The sequence below is a fragment of the Aotus nancymaae genome, unplaced genomic scaffold (genome assembly GCF_030222135.1).
Source record: "Aotus nancymaae isolate 86718 unplaced genomic scaffold, 86718_ANA_hifiasm-v0.15.2.pri h1tg000059l, whole genome shotgun sequence".
NCBI classification, from domain to species: Eukaryota; Metazoa; Chordata; class Mammalia; order Primates; family Aotidae; genus Aotus; species Aotus nancymaae.
In genome coordinates this window covers 54,325,656-54,347,254 of record NW_026988473.1, presented here as the reverse complement: position 1 = coordinate 54,347,254, position 21,599 = coordinate 54,325,656, and the positions used below count along the sequence as shown (strand labels likewise).

Sequence of the window (21,599 nt, the reverse complement as noted above, 5' to 3'; positions counted from 1 at the left end):
CCACCTATGAGTGAGAACATTCGGTGTTTGATTTTCTGTTCTTGTGTCAGTTTGCTGAGAATGATGGTTTCCAGGTTCATCCTTGTCCCTATAAAGGACATGAACTCATCATTTTTTATGACTGTATAGTATTCCATGGAGTATATATGCCACATTTTCTTTGAACAGTCTATCATAAATGGGCATTTGGGTTGGTTCCAGGTCTTCGCTATTGTACACAGTGCTGCAAGGAACATACATGTGCATGTGTCTTTATAATAAAATGATTTATAATCCTTTGGGTATATACCCAGTAATGGGATTGCTGGGTCAAGTGTAATCTTTTTCTAGATCCTTGAGGAATCGTCACACTGTGTTCCACAATGGCTGAACTAATTTACCAACAGTGTAGGAGTGTTCCTATTTCTCCACATCCTCTCCAGCATCTGTTGTCTCCTGATTTTTTAATGATCACCATTCTAACTGGCATGAGATGATACCTCCATGTGGTTTTGATTTGCTTTTAAAATTTCCCAGTACATTTAAAAGTTATGTTTACACTATACTATAGTCTGTTAAATGTTTAATAGCATGATATCTAAAAATGTATATACCTTAATTAAAAAATATTGTTTAAAAATGCTAACAAAATGAGCATATGCTGCTGGAAAGGTGGTGCAGATAGATTTGCTCAACACAGGGTTATTACAAACATTCAATTTGTAGCAAATGCAATGTCTACGAGGTGAAGCATGAAATGAATAAAGTGAAGCATGAAATGATCCATACTTATATTATAGATGTTGTAGTTTTTATATTAGAAAGTACATAAATAAAAATTGAATGACTACTGTTATAAATATGAAACTACCTTTGCAAAGATTATGACAGTGAGAGAAATCTAACATGACTGACACCATCTTGATTCTGGCCTCACAGGCTGGCTATCTTCACTCATTTATGGGCATAGGCCAAGCTAGCCGTATGTAGAATGTAGTTTATAGCTTAACTTAGAAGCAAGGACCATCATAGTCCTTCCCCAAAACTAATCACCTCCTTGCACAGAGGCTGAAACTACCTTTGTCAGACTAATGAAAGACCACAAGATTAGAAAGATAAGAGACGGGCCTGAATTCTCCTAAAATGTAGGTATAGTTTTTACAATCTCATACTGCTTCAAAGTGATGTGGCCAGAGGTCACAAGATTTGTGACTTCTCCATTTGGTCCTATAGTTCACATCACTACTATAGAGCTTAAGATTGGTGTTTTGAGATGTTTTTCAGATTGATCCCATCCAGACTTGTGACTCATGACTCAGCTAGTCCTCTATCCACATCCCCCACACACTACAACAAAAAAACACACAGAGAAGCAGACTTAGCACATGAGGACCATTTTCTAAATCTTTATTATTACATCCCCAACCAATCAATAGCAGCACCTATTCCCTAGTCCCCTACCCACAAAACTATCCTTGAAAAACCCCAACCTTTGAGCGTTTGGGGAGACTGATTTGAGTAATAACTCCATCTCTTGTGTGGCCAATCTAGGGTCAATAAACTCTTTACTACAATACTAGGGTTTTAGTCTGTGCAGTGGGCTGGAAGAACTCGTCAGTGATTACAAGTACACTAAATATTTCAAAGAAGTCACAGTGTAAAGACAACCCTTGTAAGCTGGGTGAGTCAAGGAGAATAATTTATGGTGAGGACAATATTTTCATTGTAATTGAAGGCCCTGAAGTGGGTGCGAATGATCAGTGACGCTAATCACTGATCAATCAGTACAGTTCTATAAATCCACTTTATACAAAGACCTGTGTGTTTAGGAGATGAAAAGATGGCCATTCCCATTTGACCAAGGTTTTCAAGAAGCCTAAGCAAACATAGGCAGATGCAGAGGGGAGAGGACACACTAGGCCCATGCTTATGGGGCTGAGGAGGGGGCAGAATGGGGAACAGATAAGAATATAAGCACCATGTGCATGGTAAAGCCACAGAAACATGAACGGAAAGGAGGCAATAGAAACAGGATATCCAGGCACAGTGATATCAGACTTATTTGCCAATAAGTGTTTATCTAAAAATAAAGCCTGGGATTGTGCTAAAGAAGAATTTGTTGCTTTTGCTGGGACTCTTAGAATCTGTAGCCTGGGCATTGTGAGGTTGTTCATATTTTTCTTTATGCTTCAGTTGAGGTCTTCTGGTCAGCCGTTCATTCTCAGAGTGTCATGGTACAGAAATTCTGGGTGTGAGACCATTGCTTGGCAAGTTTTGGGAAGAGTCTGTTTTCTTACATAACGGTAGTTTGCTTCACAGGTAAATGTAAACAACAATTAAACAATATATTGTTTGACCAAGAATATTTTTGAGAGTGAAAGAAAGTAACATTAATAATAATGCTAAGGAAAACAGATGTAAACCATGAATATCTGGAGAAAACCAGAAAGCATGCTCACCTTACTCAAAGACAGTTCCTAGGATAACATTTTTTTAATTGGAAGATATGGGTTAGGTAGTTCCTACCCCGTATGGGTTAGTTCCTAACTAGGTTAGTTCCTACCTAACCCATAAAAATAGAAAATTTGCTTTATTTAAATTTACATTTTATTGAGTCTCAAGCTTTTACCGTTAACTCACTAGTTGTCAGGCTTTTTTGCTAGGAGTTTTGAGAAAATGAGGACAAGGAAAATCCATTATTTCTGCCCCAAAGTCACCATATCTGGTTAAAAGAGAAAGTCATGTACATGTGTGCACACAGAGACACACATATACAAATAAAAGTGAGATGGAAAGGGTTAGAATTAACTCTTGCGTTTCAGAGTTTTAAGCCTGTTGCAACACTTTGAATTCCTTGTTCCTATTCCTTCTCAAAACCTCTAGTGTAGAGCTTTGCCCATAGTGGAAACATTATCAGAGTTTATGAATTTAATGACAGTTCCTAACTCTTTGGAGTAATTCAGAGTAATTCCCTCTTGTAGGAGAACAAGAAGAGAATTCCCTGTCGGATTGGCTGGGTCTTAACGCTATAGATGATGGGATTAAGCACAGGTGGCACAAAAAGGTAGATGCTAGACATAAGTGTGTGGACGATGGGCGAAGCATGTTTGGCAGCACGATGCATCACAGACACACCGATCATGGGCACGTAGTATATAAGCACTGCACAAATATGTGACACGCATGTGTTGAGAGCCTTCCACCTTCCCTCTCCAGAAGCAATGCCCCGCACTGTATAAAGAATCAAGACATAAGAGACCACGATGAGCAATGAGTCCAGCCCAAAAGTTGCAAGAACAATGGCCAAGCCCAGGATGCTGTTGAGTTTAGTATCTGCACAAGGCAGCTGGATCAGATCTGAGTGGAGGCAGTAGGAGTGTGAGAGGACATTAGTGTGACAATAGGGCAGTTGCCTCAAAAGGATGGGAAGTGGGGCCATGAGTGCCGCACTCTTCAATGTAATGCCCAGACCCATGCAGATAATACGGGGCAGGGTCAGGATGGCTGTATAGCGCAGAGGGTTGTAGATGGCTACAAAGCGGTCATAGCTCATGGCCAGTAGGACCCCTGACTCCATGCAGGAGAAAGTGTGAATGAAGAACATCTGGGCCAGGCAGCTATCAAAATCAACCCTGCGGGCATCAAACCAAAGAATGCCCATAACAGTAGGCAGTGTAGATGCAGAGACGCCCACCTCAGTGACAGCCAACATGGAGAGAAACAGGTACATGGGTTCATGGAGGGCTGGGTTCTCCTGCACTGCTGCTATAATTAAGATGTTTCCCACAATGGCCACAACGTACATGGTGAAGAAAGGGATGGAAAGCCAACCATGTCGGGCCTCCAGTCCTGGGATGCCAGTCAGGAAGACAGATAGGAGGTCAAGACTTTCATTGCTTTCAGTGCCCATGCCACCACCAGCAGAGATCAGTCTTCACCTGCCATTTGAAAAAGATCGAAGTTAGCCGCCACCTGTTGGATCTTCTGCCTTAGTGGCCAACCCGAAAAGCTGAAGAAAAGAGATTGGGCAGGAGGTGAGAAAGTTGGAGTCATCTATGCCATTCTGATTAAAAATATAACAGATATCCTCTTCTCTCCTCCTGTTCTCCTGAGTTCCAGATTCCTAAATGCTATTTGGAAAAAAAAAAATATTTCACACTACTCCATCTTTTTAAGGTTTTTTAAATGTTTTGAATTTTTTTATGGATACATAATATTTGTACATATTTATAGTATATATGTGATATTGTGTCACATGCATAAAATGTATAATGGTTAAGTTGAGGTTTTTAGGATATCCATCACCTTGAGTGCTTATTACTTCTATGTGTTGGGAACATGTCAATTTCTCTCTTTTAGCTACTTTGAAAAATATAATTCATTTTTGTTAACTATAGTTACTCTACTCTGCGGTCAAACATTAGAACTCCTACTATCTAACTGTATGTTTGTAGCTATTAACCAGCCTCTCCTACCTTTAACACACATACCTTCCCACCTTCTGGTAACTATCAGTTTATACTCTACCTACATAATATCAACTATTTTAGCTCCCACATTTGAGTAAGAACATGCAATATTTCAGACTACTCAATCTTGTGAAAGACAGCATGGCTTAAAAATTAAGAGCAGAAACTTTGAAATAAATCAGACCTGGGTCAAAATCCATACTCAGCCAGTTACTAAATGTGTGATGTGTGCAACTTATTTATATTCTGATCCAAAGTTTTATTTTGTTTGGTTTTGGTTTGGTTTAGTTCGATTTGATTTTTAACTTGTAACATGAATATAATACTACTATTCTTTTTCTTGTAAGAGAAAATGAGAAAATTAATGTCACATATTCAGTATTTTGAAGCTCTGCAAATGGATTCTAGAAGACTTTAGTTTGAACTCGAATTGAGTTTACTTTGGGCAACCTTGAGCAGGTAATTTAACCTGTCTAAGCCTCAGTATTCCTACCTGCAAACTGGGGATAAAAACACACTTTCCTTGTAGGTTTTTTTGTAAGGATAAGCAAGATGCTACATGGCATACTGAATAAGATATTTTATTCTTAGAGAGACACTAGGACCCAGAGAGAAAGAATGAATAACACGCCACAGCTTAAGAGTCAATTTCTGCAGAGACTAGATTACACTTTAGCTTTATGATCTTCTCTTGTAGTAAGGTTACCAATTTCACTATGGAGATGAAAGTAAACTGTGGTCTGAAGTCTGATCTAGGTTGGAGTCATCGAAATAACTGAGGTTTAGCTTTGACAATGTGAACCTTAGAAGGAAAGAACTCCTAGTAAAGAATCATCTCCATGAATCTCCATTCCACGTCAGAGAGGGAAAATTGTTTTGAATGAAAGTGAGACTATCGTTTCAGAAAGTTGAAAAAGGGAGAAATAGGAATATGGATGATGAAGAATATCAACACTTCAGGTGAAAATTATGATAATACACAAATTGCCTCTGAATTAGAAACAAAGTTTAGAGAACTATCAAAGATGTAGTGGCTTCTAATAGACCATATTTAACCAAGAATACATGCAGAAATCAAAGACACAAAGATACAAGATTCCCTCACTGGCCAAGAGATCAGAGAGAAATAGCTAACCCCAGTCAGAAGGAGAAAATAATATATAATGTAATGTAATGCAATGTAACATAAGAGAGTTAATATAATATAACATACTAAATTAAATTTGTAAAATTATTTTTTTAAAGACAATAACAGTGAAGTAGGAAGCGCGTTCATGGCTGGAATAAAAACTGAATTACTTCCAATCACCAGTTCACACATTCACTCAATAGATTTGATGTATGAGTCAGTGATCCTGCACCAGTTCTTTAGCCTGTGGTTACCCAATGTTGATGTGAAATTGTCCATGCATCTGAAGAGTTTAATAAGAATGCTTTGCTGGAATAAATGTATAGTCAGGAGAATGTACTGCCAAGGAAATACAAAGAGCTATGACCTCCAGGAGTTGGATACCAGCCTGGGCAACATAGCAAGACCCCATATGTACAAGAAGTTACAATTTAAAAAACTAGCTGGGGATGGTAACACATGTCTATAGTCCAGTTACTTGGGAAGCTGAGGCAGAGGAAGAGCTTGAATCCAGGAGTTCCAGGCTGCAGTGAGTTATGATTGCACCACTGTACTTCAGCTTAGGCTACAGAAAGAGATCTTATCTCCAAAAGAATAAAAAAGAGCTATGAGTTTGGAGACAAGAACGATGTAATTATGAGAATGATCCTAAGTCCTGCATTCTCTTACTTTCTACACTCTTTAGGCATCAGTTCTGCTGAAATCCTGAGCATTCTATCTCTGTGCTCCCTCAATATGAATGACTTTACTGACATGTGAAATGTGTTTCCTTGTGCCTCTTATCAATTTATTTATCTTGAATCTACCTTATTGATCAGTAGTTCTCAGCCTTTGCTACACTTCAGAATTACCTGGAGAACTTAAAAAACCCAGTGCTCAGGTAACACCCCATACCAATTAAAGTAGAATCTCAGGATGTGGTATCTAATTATCAATGTTTTAAAGATCTTCAGGTGAACCCAATGTTGAGAACCACCCCAGATTCATTTTGTGACTTTCCATCCCTTTACAGTGTTGGTATTTTAGGCTAAAATGAAATTTGCAAGCTCTCCCTGTCTCCCCCCATGACTTTCAGATAACTTTCCTACTCCATTATGGACTTGCAAGTTAAACGTTTATTTGTGTTTCATCATATACTAGACCATTCAGCACCCTAAATCTCCTCTGAATTGATTGGATTTGCTTATAATACCCCAGTGTGGTGCCTACAGATGTAGCCTATGTTTTGGGGCTAGTGCACCTCTCTGGAGGCTCAGTTAAGGGACAGAAGGGCTTGGCAGGACTCTTGAATCTGTCTAATAATCTCTCCTGAAGATCCTGACCTGCCTAACCTGAGGATGCTGGCCACTGGTAAAACATCATCTTCAGCAGGAAGCAACAATCAAGCCTTGGAAGGACCATAGACCAATGTCTATGGTCTCCTAGCCATTGCCATACTGTTCCCAGTCCTGTGTGTTACTCTTTCATACAGGACCTTGTTGAAGTCAACAATAATCCAATGCCTAGTGTATGCCAGCTTTCCAGCTCATGGTGCCTCACCCTGCTTGGCTGCTAGTGGGCCCTACTGCAGTCTCCTGTGGTCAAAATGAAGCATCATTCATTCCTTCAATGTCCCTAACATGACTTAATTCCCTTTACTTTTTGCATGTAATGCAGTCAGTTTAACTCCTATTTAGAATATAGAAGCAAGAACTGAAGGTACTTCAGTTACAGCCTAAGTAGTATATTCATCGAGGAGACCATAGCTATGGTCTGTCAATACCTGTGTATGTTTGCATAGTTGGCCACAATTTAAAAATCCTCAAATCTCACTTTTACATAGGTTTTCTATAGAAAGAACAATATTCATTCAAATATGCTTGTGGTCTCCCAGCCACATTCAGATAAGGCTGCCAGAGACTGCTTTCGCAGTGAAAGACACATGGATGATCACACATCAGGGGTTGAGAACTTGCCTCTGTTCTGTCTAGGAGACCATAGCTCCAAAAAATTAACTCAATCTGTGGATGGAAAATGATAACCAGAGGGGCAATTGCTTCACTCCTAATATGCTTCATTTGAATCTCCTAACAACCATATCCAGTGACTTGCCTGAAGCCAGTAAGCGGCTGATCTGGAACTAGAATCTAGTTCTTCCAATTATAAGTCCCATGGTCTTCCCTATAAAGGCCAGCTGCCAACCTTCTAAAGCTAAAGACATCTAAATGAGAAAAATGGGAAGATGCTGGAGAAATTGGTCATGTTTATTTTTCCAGGCAGAGAAAAAGACTGAATGGCAAAGAGATTTTTTTTCTAGCCTCCTATGCAAACTGGGGGTCAGGTGGTAGGGAACAGGGGTTGTTAAGTGACCTTTAAAAATGACCCCATCTCAAAAGTCTGCAAATTCAGTAATCAACTTAATAGGCTCTCTAGAATCTGAAACAAGAATCCAGTCTGGTACCCACTGAGAGAATGTCCATCTTTATCCAATTGTCACCTTCAACATTCCCAGTGATGGGGAGTTTATTGCATCCCTTAACCACTATCCTGTTCAGATCTCACAGATATTAAGTGTTTTCTTACGTTGGGCTTAAACATGCTTTCTTCACATTATAGATAGTGTTACAGACTCAGAGACATAATAATCTTAATCGGGTATTACATGAATATTGCTCATGGAACATGTTATTTTCTTGCAGAACATTTACATTAATTTGTAAACATATATGTACTTGTGTAATTATTTGTCTCATGTTTGTATCCCTACTAGATCATAAATTCTAAAAAGAATGGATGATATTGACTGTTTTTGTTTGTTATCCCTAGATATTCCATACTAGCACAGGGTCAAATACATAGCAGATGCTTAATAAATATTTTAACTAGATTAACAAATAACTGAATGGATATATAGTATCTGAGGTTTCTGTGGTTATATCCTGTTATCTTTCCTTTTTCTCATAACCTGTCCTAAATCCCTTTAACTATTTCTCAGAGGGTCTGACTCTTAAATTCCACACCACAAAAGTCCTCCTGTCAGAGTGACCAATGGATAGGCCAGTGTAATATGAATCAGCATTGTGATATATAGCTTACAACAAATGTGTAGTTTTTTCTAACACTATTTAGCAGAAATAATAACTTTCTCATCTGTAACTTTGTAATATTTTACAAAGACCTTTTCTATTTTATTAAAATTACATGTTTACCTCCTTCCTGTAAGATTTTGAGCTCTTTTAGGAGCAGATTTGTGCCTAGTTCATCCTGACCTTCCCAACACATGAAATGATTCTGACACAAAGATATGCTCAAAAAATCATTAATGAATAAAAGATGAATATACTATTTAGGCTGTTACTGAAGTACCTTCAGTTCTTGCTTCTATAATCTGAATAGGAGTTAAACTGCCTGCATTACATGCAAAAAGTAAAGGAAACTAAGTCACATTAAGGATGTTGAAGGAATGAATGATGCTTCATTTTGACCAGAGGAGACTGCAGTAGAGATAGGTTGGGATCAGTGTGACAGGTGCTGAGCCATAGGTGGAGATCACAGGGTGACAGTCTGAGGTTCATGTAAGAAGCATTTTTTTCTAAAATCACAATGAAATAATAAGCTTCTGGGCAGTGAAGGTGTTCACGCAAAGACTGGATAATTCTTCCTGAAAGTTCTGGAAAGAGAATGTCAGCATCTGCTGCATCGGGGTTAATGGACTTTCAACTCTCTTTCTGCTCACAGGCCTAAGGTTCTAGAATGGCAAGGTCTCTCCTATTCAGTGACAGAATCCCATGGCTGTAGGTCTGTGTGGGACAGAAGAGAGACAAGTTCTCCTCCCCTTCTGTGTGATCATCCATGTGTCTTTCACTGCTAAAGCAGTCTCCAGCACGGTTATCTGAAAGTGGCTGGGAGACCACAAGAGTATTTGAATGAATATTGTTCTTTTTATAGAAAACCTATGTAAAAGTGAGATTTGAAGATTTTTAAATTGTGGCCAACTATGCGAACATATACAGGCATTAATAGAGATTTACCCAAAGATGCAGAAACATGATAAGAGAATTTGAGAGAACCACACAGAAGCACAAACAGACTCGTAGATAGAAAAATACTGATTGTGTACATAACTCAAAGATTCAAACTGATCAAACTCACCTGAGAGAGCTTTGTGAAGTGAGAGCTGGACCAGAGGCAGAGGACCAGAGCCCACAATGGCTTCAGAATGGGCCTCAGGTGGGCACCAGCCAAGGGAGGAGGCTGACTTTATGCCTCTGCGTGAGAGTTCCCAGATGCTAGGACCCCTGGGGTCCTTTTTTGCCTGAGTGTGATGCTGTGCTGGAGATGGGGAAAGCAGAGGGATTAGACCTTACCTTGGGAATAAAAAGATAAGAAAAAGCAAACAAAGAAACAAGAAGCCACTTCAGCTGGAGATACTGTCCTCTCTCCACTTAGAAAATGAAATTTCAACTCCTTTTTTATGATGAAGAAGAAGTTGGAGACAAATTCTCCAAACTTCACAGCAACACCCCCCACAGTTATCCAGTCTCAAAACTGGCACTCTGTGCCCAGAACCCAGAGTCTAGATCCCTGAATTCTGAGCTTAAAACTCAGATCTCAGGCAGAACCTAAAGCTTAGATCTCAGAGATCAGAGCTTGAAGGCCAGAGACAACCTCAGGATTTAAGCAATAGAGGATATGACATGGCTGCCTCAATCCACTTATTCCTACACTTCCCTCCGGAATTCCCACTCCCATAGCCTGCCAAGTTCCCACAAGTTCAGGGTCTCCTCCAAAAGAAACATTCCAGGATGCTGAAGGACCATGGGCTCAAAATCATACAGACCTAATTTTAAGTCCTGGCTTTGCCACCTACAGGCTTCCTGATTTTAGAAGATTAATATTCCTTTAACTTAGAACCTGATTTATAAAAAAGGATAGTACCTATATACAAGGGATTGAGGTTCAAATGGGAAGAAAGAAGTAATAGGTTGTTTCTTTTGAATTTATCACACATGTTAGTTATCACAAGTTCTCTTGCAGGTTTCAATTTCAGGTTTCCCAGATTCTTTTGCCCAGCACCTGAACTTCCCATTAAATAATCCATTTTGCCAGTTGTTCATTTCAGTTTTAGAGCGAGGGTGTATTGAGAGAAGGAACAGCAGGAGGGCTCTCTCCCTTTTCTGTCAAGTGGTAGGGTGGTTCAGGGAGGGAAACAGAAGATGTAACATTCTCTTCCCCATGAGGAGTGCTGAAATTTCAAAGGAACAGTTGCAGAAGAACATCTTCTACTTTGTATTATTGTTATAGGATTGGCTGGATCGAAAATAATGAGTTGGGAACCAGAAGATGAAATTCAGAAGAAATTATGAATCATGACCTTGTAAGTTAGGTCACAGAATCATGGACAAAGAAAATAAATAAATGATGCCTCACATTGGGCATAAATCTCTGGCAAGGAGAAGCAGGGTTCTGAGAAGTCATGATGTAAAATGACTCTAGCCATGTTATTAGAGGCAGCATGAATGGCAGCAAGCATTGATCTGGATCCAGTTTTTTCATTCGTTTAAATAGTCGTTTGGTTGTTCCCTTAATTCACATGTACTGGTGTGACCGACTCTGTGCTGAGTGCAGAGTTTTAGCTTGGACTGCCATTCTCTATCATCATTTTTTAGACATTTAAAATGTCTTTTTCAAAACTCAGTTTCTGCCACCACTAAATGAGGAGATAAGTCAAGAAAAACCCTAAAGATTTGTTCACTCTGATAGTGGTAACACTAACCATAACATCTAAATCTCAAGACAACGTGTTTGTGTTAAATGTCATTTGTGAGGAATTTTGAAGCTTCCTCCCCACAATAAAGATTAAATAAAGAAATAAATCTATCCTGTGAAGTGGAGTTAAATTTTTAACAATGGAACAAAGCAGAGATAGATACAATATGCAGGTAAATGCGTGATAAACAAAAATACAACCAGCTTAAACACATCCCATCTAAAGAGGGAAGAAGTTAATAGACCACAGAAAAGAAAAAAAAAGCTAATAGATTTGCATATAAGTCCCAGAAGACTTCATGATCAAGAGATTTTTATACAGTGAAATCCCATTGACAATGTTCTCTTGCCTAACTATCTCACTATAACAATCAACTGTGTCTCTCTCTCTCTCTCTCTGTCTCTCTCTCTCTCTCTTTCAGTTCTACTTGCCTGAATGAGAGCCCTAAAGTTGGAGTTTGCCTGAATTTTGAATGTCATGGGGTAAGAACTGAGGGAAATGAAGGAAATCACAATATGGGATTATGACTGTGGAGTGACTGGAGATTGTTTATCGAATTCTCCTCTGAAGCTATTTCTGTCTTCCACCTGCACTGCCTCATGGAGACATTAGGCTATAAGTCTGCTCGTTTTCCCTTCACCAACAATTTCATATGCTTCGCTGTGATACATTCAGCTTCCCACTTTAGACGTCATTCACAAGTTTACTTTGGCAATCTCTCAAGACCTTGTGCCCAGTGTCCCAGTTGGAAACTTCCCCTTTGTCTAAACAGTTATCTGCAGCCAATATTCTAGGTTAAAATTTCCCAAACTTTAATAGGTATGGAAATAACTTGGAGAATGTATTAAAACACAAACTTCTTGGTCTCACTCCTGATAGTTTTTTTGTTCAGGTGGTCTAAGGAAAAGTCCTTAGATTTTGCATCCCTAAAAGTCCTCAGAATTTGCATCCCTAAAAAGTTCTGATGCAAAGCTGATGATGTTGATCTGAAAATCACATATCAAGACCGACCTTTCCAAACTGTCGCTCATCATGAGTTTTGTTACTCTTGTTGCACAGCAGATTGGCATCAATCTAATACCTGAGTGTTGTTAGAGAAGAGAAACACTCTCCTTCTCAAGCTTTAATCACCCAAGGTTCTTATTAAATGAAGTTCTCATTCAGTAGGAGTTATGTGGGGCATAAGAATCTGTTTCTCTATCAAGCTACCAGAAATGCTAATGATAGTGTTTATTGGACCATTCTTGGAATAGTACTGTTCTAAACCTTTCTGCTTAACTGTTTCTTCTCAAGCAATTATGTCTGCCAAAATCAGTACCCTTCTTTCTCCCTGACATCCTGAATCAAGAATTCTAACTTTTCTCATTTTTCACAAGCTACTTCATAACCACACAACATAGCCTGTTTTTATGACCACAAACCAAATAGATCTTCTCTCTTGCATGCAATAAAAAACCTCCATATATTTTGTCTCTCTTTAATATTTATCTCTGACAGCAGCAGAATTATTTTTGCTAAGTTCTATTTGCCCTGTAGAAATTCCTTTATTCCCATATATGTCAAACAAGCATTTTTCAGGATACCTGTTGCTCTTTTTAATATTCTCTATTCACATATCTATGTGGTTACTTCACAATATTTCCTAGTCACCATTATAACATGCTTACAACTATACAAAAATTTTTACATGATAAGTATTGAATAAATGTGTCATTTTATAGTCAAATATTATTTTATTAGTGATACATTCACTACTATCAAGATCCTGTGTCCTCCTCCTCCTTACTTTAGCATTCCTAAAGTTGTTAACAGGTCCCAATCCTTCCGCCAAAGGAGCTCTCTTGGGGCCTTCAGCCTTCCTCAGGCCTGGGGCTTATGGAAGAACTTGAGAATCCCTCTGCGGATCGCCTTGGTTTTCACACTGTAGATGATAGGGTTGAGCATGGGTGGTACAAACAGGTAGACATTGGACATCGTGACATGAACAACAGGTGGAGCACTTTTCCAGAAGCGGTGAATTGTGGAGACAGCAATTATGGGCACATAAAAGGCCAGCACTGCACAGATGTGTGACATGCAAGTGTTGAGTGCCTTGAGCCGCTGCTCCCGGGATATGACGGCCAGCACGGCTCTCAGGATCAATGCGTATGAAAGCAGGATGAAAGTTGAGTCCACACCATAGGTGAAAATGACCGCAAAGAGCCCATAAATGTTGTTAATGTGGATGTCTCCACATGCTACTTTCATGAGATCTGGATGGAGGCAGTAGGAGTGGTGCAGAACATTGCCTTTGCAGAATGGCAGTCGTTTCACCAGAAAAGGGAAAGGGAAGAGAGTGGTGAAACTCCTGGTAAGGATGCCCAGACACACAGCCAATATACGGTTATGAGTGAGCACAGTGGCATAGCGTAGTGGATCACAAATAGCCACAAAGCGATCCAAGCTCATGGCCAGCAGTATGCCTGACTCTGTGAAAGAGAAAGTGTGGATGAAGAACATCTGAACCAAGCAAGCATTAAAACCAACATGGTTGTAGTTGAAGCAGAAAGTAGAAATCACAGTGGGAAGAGTAGAAAGGGACACTCCCAGATCATTGAGAGCAAGCATAGAGAGGAAGTAATACATGGGCTGATGCAGAGCAGGCTCCCAAAACACCAGAGCGAGAATGCCGAGGTTACCTACAATGGAGATCATGTAGAGGATGCAGAAAATCAGGGCAATCCAGGTGAGGCCTGTTTGTATCCCAGGAATGCCTGTCAGCTGGAGCGTTGCTGGTTGGAAGGGGGTGCCATTGAGGCCCAGCATGGTAGGAGAATATAGATGGAGAATAGACCCAAGAGGGTGTGTTGTGAGACTTCTTCACTTTCTTTTAGATATCCTGTCTCCAACAAAAGGTCATAGATTGAAAATAATTGCCTATATCCCTGCCTTCCCAGTAAGACACTAATCTCTTTAAGGAAGGAACCAGATTCTAATAGTTTTTATACCACCAGGGTCCTGCACACTATCTAGGCCATAGTTGAAACTCTGTGGTTTGATGATCAAATGAGTGCCCATAATACAGCAAGGCATAATAGTAGGCAACATGAACAATTGTTCCTGGTAGACCAGGAAGAACAAATACATCCTAGGCTTTGGAAAGTCTTCGGTAGATGGTATAGATGGAACATCTACTACTATAAGTTTACAGATTCAATAACCTGTACTCAGATTTCACCCCAGCCTCTGAATCCCAATGGCTGCCCCTGAACTTGTCATAACTAAAAACTTCTATCTCTGAAATCCTAAATTTCTTGTTTTCACGTCCTTAGGAAGGCTTCTACCTTCCAACCTTCTCCTGCCCATGCACTTGTTCTTGAGTCTCCATGACTCCCCCATTCTCTCCTGGTCTGTCTATGAACTCTTCTTCCTCCCTTTTCTCCTGAACTACCCACCCGCACTAAGACTGGTATTTTTATTTCCTCTTTACCTCTCTTTCACATTCACACAGTAAACACCAACCTTTAATAAATTATATAATCAAATCGGTATGCAGCTAGATAAAACCAAAGAATAAAGTATTTTCTGGGAATAAAAAAGAGAGAATTATTACTTAACAATTACCAAAATTTTAAACTTGTGCACAGCTTTGTCCTTCTTAACCTCTACTTTCTGAGAAAGCGATTTCCCTCCTTCTCCAAGGACAGGCTCTCCACCTTCAGGATTTCATATCCTGTCGCCTCCTTCAGAGCCTTTTTCACTAATCCAATGCATATTCATTCTCTTCCTTTCTGCCTCTTTTCCTTCAGAAAGTGTGTGAAAGACCATTCTATCATAAAGACACAATAACATTCTTCTCTAGCCACTGTTTTATGACCCTTTTCCGATTCTTAACCAAATTTCTTGAAAAATTGTCTCTCCAGGTACCTGGAAATAGGAGGTTGTATTTTTTTATTATTATTTTTTTAGTTATTTGCCTTCTTCTCCAACTTGTTTCTGAGATCTTCAATGTCAGGATTCAGTCTTACTTACTTTACCTTCTAGCACTGATCATTTCACTATATTGTGGCTTCCATACTCCCCTTCTCCGAGTTGTAACAAATTTCTCTATGGTCACCAAGTGACCTCTTTGTCTGTGAATCTAATGAAAACATTCTCTCCTAATTCACTTGATCTTCCTGCTACAGTTAACACTGTTTTTAAGTCACCTTTTCACCATTCAAGGGCACTATTTGTCCACAGTTGTGTTTCTTTCTGGGCTTATCCTTCTCTACCATCTTTATTGAATTCTCTTTTCTGTCTTTTTTTTTTTTAAAGCAGCCTCAGCCTAACTTCAGGCAAAATAAACAAAATTAGAATGATGCAAACTGAGAAATCACACCATAAAATAGTTCATCTCAACTTTTATTTAAAATAGCTCTTAAATCATATTTTCATGGTATTTGAGATCTTAAAATTAAACCTCCATTACGGAATTTATGCATAATATCTCCTTTATTGTTTTTCTCATTTTAGAGTTCCCATTTTATTCCTACCACTTCTCATAAACACAGTGAAATTAGATGGTGACAAGGAGCTGGATAATGTCCAGATACCAGCCATAATCCAAAACATATATAGGTAGTGAAAAGAAATTTATCTATTCCTTGGGTTTCTCTCTCCTTCCACTAAGAAGGCAAATCATCCATTTAATAAGTAGTATTTTCTCCTCATGGGTTACTCTCCTTGCCAAACCTCTCTTCCTCCAAACCCCGGTATAAAGTCCATGTCTCTAAGAGGTCTTTTTAGATCTAACCTGTTCAGATCAGTTTTTTTTTTCTTTGATTATCTTTGCTCCAAGATTTTCTTTGAGTCATGAAGAAATAAAAAGACTCTTGGTGGTACTAACAGATACTAAGAACTCATCTACAAGATAGGTTTACCCCACTGTCTGCAACCACTGGCATGCAAATCAAGGTCATCTAGAAGGGAATATTTTATCTATTTACCAAATTTTCATTGGTTAACAAAGCAACTTTGAAAACTTTTCCTCCATGGAGAAAATTCCACACCTCCACCCCCAAAATAATTTTTCTTTGTTTTGTCCACAGGAGTGTTCATCAGAACTTCCTAAATGTGACCTATCTTGGAAGGTTAAGAAGGTGGAGAGACACAAGCAATGCACAGGATATGAGCACACACACACACACACACACACACAGAGTCATTCAAAGGTACCAGCAAAATATACATTTTTACACTGTTATATTTACACACCCAGGTATTTATAGGCACCATCTCACATCCAAACATACACTATCAAACACTTCCTTACTCACTGGCGTTATGCAATATATTTCAAATATCTGCTTATGTTTAAGCCCTCTTGAATAAATGTTTACACACGCACACACATACACAGTGTCACAAATGCATCAGCATCAACAAACCCACAGTAATATCTCCACTAATTATTTTCCCATACACACACACATATACTGACACACACAATACTGAAAATCCAGCTAAGATTGACAGCTATGTTGTTAAATGACTTCAGTTCATTTGGTTCTGTAATTTTTCTCCAGCTGCACACACAAGTCAGTTATAAAAGATAAAAAATCAAACTGTAGGATTTTAAATAAAAAGCATAAGATATCCTTGAGACAAAAATCTATAAATGATGCAGCAGTCCCTTAACTCAATGGGATGTCATTTGGTATTATGGTATTGATTCAGATGGAAACTTGGCGTCAGAGTCTGTGATCCTGGATTTTGGAAGGGGTCAGATTTGGCTCGCATTTAGAAGGGGAGACAAAAGGTTAAAGGCTTCCTGGAATTTTGGTAGAAGTGTTAAAATTGTCTAGTTAAAGAGCTCAGATGGGCAGTGTGAAGCAGGGAGCACTCACTGGATGGAAGATGCTTTCCTTGTAGCTGGGTATACTGTGCTGTGGGTCCAGCTGGCAGTGGCATCAACTCATTCTCCTAAGACTTATAAATTTATGAGCATTCCAGAATTCCAAGGCTTGCTTGTGTGTGGTTGTAGGAGGGACCATAAAAATAATTGGGAGGGTGGTATCAGTGAAGAGTGAGTTGGGCCATAAGAGAATTGCTCCCAGGAGAATCTTTCTTGACCCAGTCATTCCTGATGCAATCGTCCATATATATTAGTACACTAATCCTTCCTTGATCAGGGAAGGTAAACACACTGCATACATGTATACACACAGACATAAATAGCAATAGCTCTCCTGAGACCTTCACAGATATCCCCTTAGAGCCATTTAACTATTTATTTACTAACATTCGCATTGCCTCTTTCAAGTTTACACACAGATAAACACAAATATGCTCATGCCATTGCCCAGTGTTCTAGTCACTAATTGTATATATTGACACATCAAGCATACACTATAATCTATATATTCTTACACTGATTATAAAGACCAAATTAAATAATAGACAAAACTTAGAAAAAAACTATGAAATAGAGACTTATACATATACTTGAAGAAACGATCATATATATTTCAAATACATTCTCCCACTTACAAAACTACAAGTGTATATTTCAAATACATGTTCATATTCTCATTAACAAATCTATAAAATATCCCACAAATTCTGATCTCCACATTTATTCAGATTCACCTGTGGAATTTAAGCATGTTTGTTTTGTATTTTTTTGTACAAATGCATGGTAGCATCCATATAACAAATTTTTTATGCAAACTTTTTTTTTACTCCATCACTATATGGAACCTAAAAATTATAATCAGTTTATTTCAACCAAAACTAAATGAACAGAAAAAAACACATTTTTGAGCAACATTTTAGTCTAGATATTATTCTCAGCACTGATGGTATAGAGAACAATATAGACACAGCACCTACTCTTGCAAAGAAGATAAATACTTAAAAACTAATCCACCTAACAGTCTATGTATACCTGCAAGCTCTACCTAGAAATACGTTATAAACATATTTCACAACAAAATCAATGCATTTATCAAAACTTATCTAATGTGCATGTAAGATTTGTCCAGTAGATGTTTGAAAGAAATCAAAGAACTGTACAACATACGGAACTACAAATAATAATATAAGTGCTGAACTATTTGTGAAGAAGTGTATTGATGTTACAACTTACTTTGAAATGCATCCAAAAGGCAAGCTGTATTGATAAATTAGTAGAAAGATGGGTACATCAGTAGATAAATTAGAACACATGGGAGGGGAGCTTCACACACTGTGGTCAGTGCGGGGGGCTAGAGGAGGGACAGCGGTTGTGGGGAGGCTGAGGAGGGACAATGAGGGGAGAAATACCAGATATGGGTGATGAGGGGATGAAGGCAGCAAACCACCTTGCCATGTATGTACCTGTGCAGCAGTCCTGCATTATCTGCACATGTACCCCAGCACCTAAAGTACAATTTAAAAAACAAAGAAATCAAGAATAATAAAATATTCCTGGTAAAATTTGTGTCATGAATATACTAGCATTAACTGAATTTTTTTCAAGTTTTCTGTGTTTGAAATTTTTCATAATAAAATATTGGGAAATTTTTAATGAAAAAAGGATGAAGCAAGACATAGGCTATTATGTCAAAATACAAACCATATTCCAAACATCAGTGAAAATTCAAACTAATACAAGTGATCTCAATTTTCTTTAGAGCAACCCTGAGCATTTTTTATATCAAGTCAGTATTTAGCATGTTATGGGATAAATTTTATGTATTTGGGATAATTGATAATTTTTTCATATGACTAAAGAAAAAAATCAGATTTTTCAGTTGAAGCTTATTTTGCCAAATATTAACTACTTATGTTCAACAAATAAACACTCCCTGCCATGCCTATGTCACATTCTAGGGACATCTGTTTCTCCACCAACAGGACTCTCTCTCCAGTGGATGCCAAAGAAGCATGCAGAGTCAGCTATAATAGTGTGTGATCACTGCCTTCATGGCAGAACTGAACAGTGCTGTGAAGAAAAGAGGTGTCGATTCTACTTCAGTGAGTAATGTTTTAGGGATACAGGGATATAAATAGTATTTAATAGTGTACCCGCTGGAAGTAGCTTCCGGCAAAATCTGGTCACCTGGCATTAAGAGAGAAGATCATTTTATACGACAGAATCTCTACTCCCTAGAACTCTAAAATGTCAATTACTTTCATCTTTCATGAGTTGATGCTTTGCATGGTGCTGATCATGAAAATGAAAGACCCTGGGAGATTATGTATCTTATAATAATAGTACAATAAGAATGAGGTGAATAAAATGTGCTTCTCTTCTGTAACAAGGCTAAGCTTGTTTACCCTCAAGTCTACTCCTGACTTTTCTGAGACTCTTTATATCACACATATACAATCATTATTTGAAGAATATGGTGGAGAGAGCTGGTTGGGAAGCACTGACAGATGCAAGGTGTCTCTCACTCCACTCTTCTGTCTCAGGCAGAGTCTCTAGTGTGGGCTGTATCTCTTCTCCAGTTCCAGCTTCTACTGATTGGGCTCACTTTGGCTGTAGTTCTGGTAACCCCACCTTCGGGTTTCCAGTCTATAGGTGGTAGTAGATTCCTACTGTTACAAATCTCTAGACTGTGTTACTATCTGCTGGTCAGTTCCTCAGTTCTTTTGAAATCTGTATAAATAATTTCCAGGATTAAATGCATTCAGTTTTATTGTATTTGTTATTATGTTATCACTGCTCAGTCTCAATCCGTATCTTCTATAGCATTTTTGTGATATTGGGATTGAGCCTCTGCAAACTGAATTTCTTCTTTGACAACCAGCTCCCAAGATCTACAAAAGGGGGCATTAGGAAGCTGGGGTAGGAAGAAGGAATTTGTACCCTACTTCCTTTCTGTTGCTCTTTCCCCAATGGCACTTCTTCACACAAATATTAGTCGTCAATTCTAATGGTCTTAGTTGGTTATATTTTGAAGTTTTCCAACACTTCTAGAACCAGCCTTACCATGCCCTCTTAAAGACCTCAGAATTAGCCAGGTAAGTCTCCCCTCAACCCCATCTCAGAGGAGTAAGTTCTAGTCATAGGGGAAACTCTATTCTGAATTCTTGAGACCCCAGCATCACCTAAACAGTGACCACACCTCAAAGTCTGAGTTTCAGCTTTTCAGCACTCCTCTGTCAAAATAGTAAGATTTAATCATCCCAGGTTCCTCTCTTGGTTCCTCCAGTCCTAGGCTCCAGTCCTAGGCTTAGAAGTTATGTCCTGAAGTTGCTGCCTACAATGACACCTTCATATTCCCTTTTGTCTTGTGTGTTTGCCAATATTTGGTTAACAAGTCATTAATTTTTCTCAATTAAAAGAGCTGGTGTGTATCTTGTATTCTAACTAGACCCTACTGAACCCTAATTTTTGTTCCTAGGTTAGATTGTGTCAGATCCATGTGAGTCAACAGAGCCACTTAATATGATTTACACCCAGTGGATGTTAAACCTAAACAAACAAACATTGACAAATGTGCCTTTCCGCTCTGATAGCAAGAATGAAGGAAAGACTATTGTTGCATTGAAATAGGGCACTTGTTGTAAAAAGCCTGACCACTTCTTGAATGGGTTAGAAGCCAGAGACTTATGTCCTATCCAAAAGACTGCGTGGTTCCACAAGGGTAATCCAGGTTGTTGATGGAGTTACAGGCAACCACACAGAATAAAGATGTATTAACTTAAATCAAGTGGAGAACAAGTAAAAGATGAAGAGAAGCTTCTAAGAATAACCTATGAAAGCACCAAATGTAAGAAAGAGTCAGCTTTATACATTTCAGAGGCCCAGTTAGCATGACAGCAACGGCAGCACCAATTAATTGTGAACTTTCCATTCCCCCGTCTCTCTCTTCCTCAGAGGAGAAACCAGAAACCAGAGTTAGCACGTGAAGGATGGGAGAAGGAGAAAGGATATAGCTCTGAACGCTGGAAAGTTTGACTATTATACTAGACTAAACATTCTAATTATTCACCAGAAGATATTTTTTTATCTGAATGTGACCAGAAAATTTAAAGAACAGTTTTCATCCAGGAATAAAAAAGAAGAACCAGCCCCACTCAATATATTTAAGGACACAAGAAGAGTAAAAATAGTCACTTTCTTATTACACCTCAGTTGATGGGCTTGGTCATCATATCACATAAACCCAGAATCTCTTAGAAGGTAATGAGCTCCCCTCTTATAGTGCTTGCCTATCACTAGACAATGTCTTGGGTGGAGTAAAGAATTGCTCTGACATATTGCTGAGTTCTTTTTCAGCTACAAGAGCACATGCTTTATTCTCAGTAGTCATTATGGACC

The 21,599-nt window shown here is 38.7% G+C and overlaps 2 protein-coding genes across 2 annotated transcripts; both read right to left on the bottom strand.

The window, feature by feature from the left end:
- Positions 1–2,938: 2,938 nt before the first annotated feature.
- Positions 2,939–3,889, bottom strand: LOC105720035 (olfactory receptor 51I2-like). The gene has a single exon (XM_012456346.3). The coding sequence runs from the start codon at positions 3,887–3,889 to the stop codon at positions 2,939–2,941; it is 951 nt and encodes a 316-aa protein (XP_012311769.3).
- Positions 3,890–13,186: 9,297 nt separating this feature from the next.
- Positions 13,187–14,131, bottom strand: LOC105720135 (olfactory receptor 51I1). Its single transcript, XM_012456440.2, has one exon. It carries the CDS (start codon positions 14,129–14,131, stop codon positions 13,187–13,189), a length of 945 nt encoding a protein of 314 aa, XP_012311863.1.
- Positions 14,132–21,599: the final 7,468 nt, after the last annotated feature.

Excerpts from the sequence above, each read along its gene's own strand:
- LOC105720035 (XM_012456346.3), bottom strand. The coding sequence starts at position 3,889 with ATGGGCACTGAAAGCAATGAAAGTCTTGACCTCCTATCTGTCTTCCTG.
- LOC105720135 (XM_012456440.2), bottom strand. The coding sequence starts at position 14,131 with ATGCTGGGCCTCAATGGCACCCCCTTCCAACCAGCAACGCTCCAGCTG.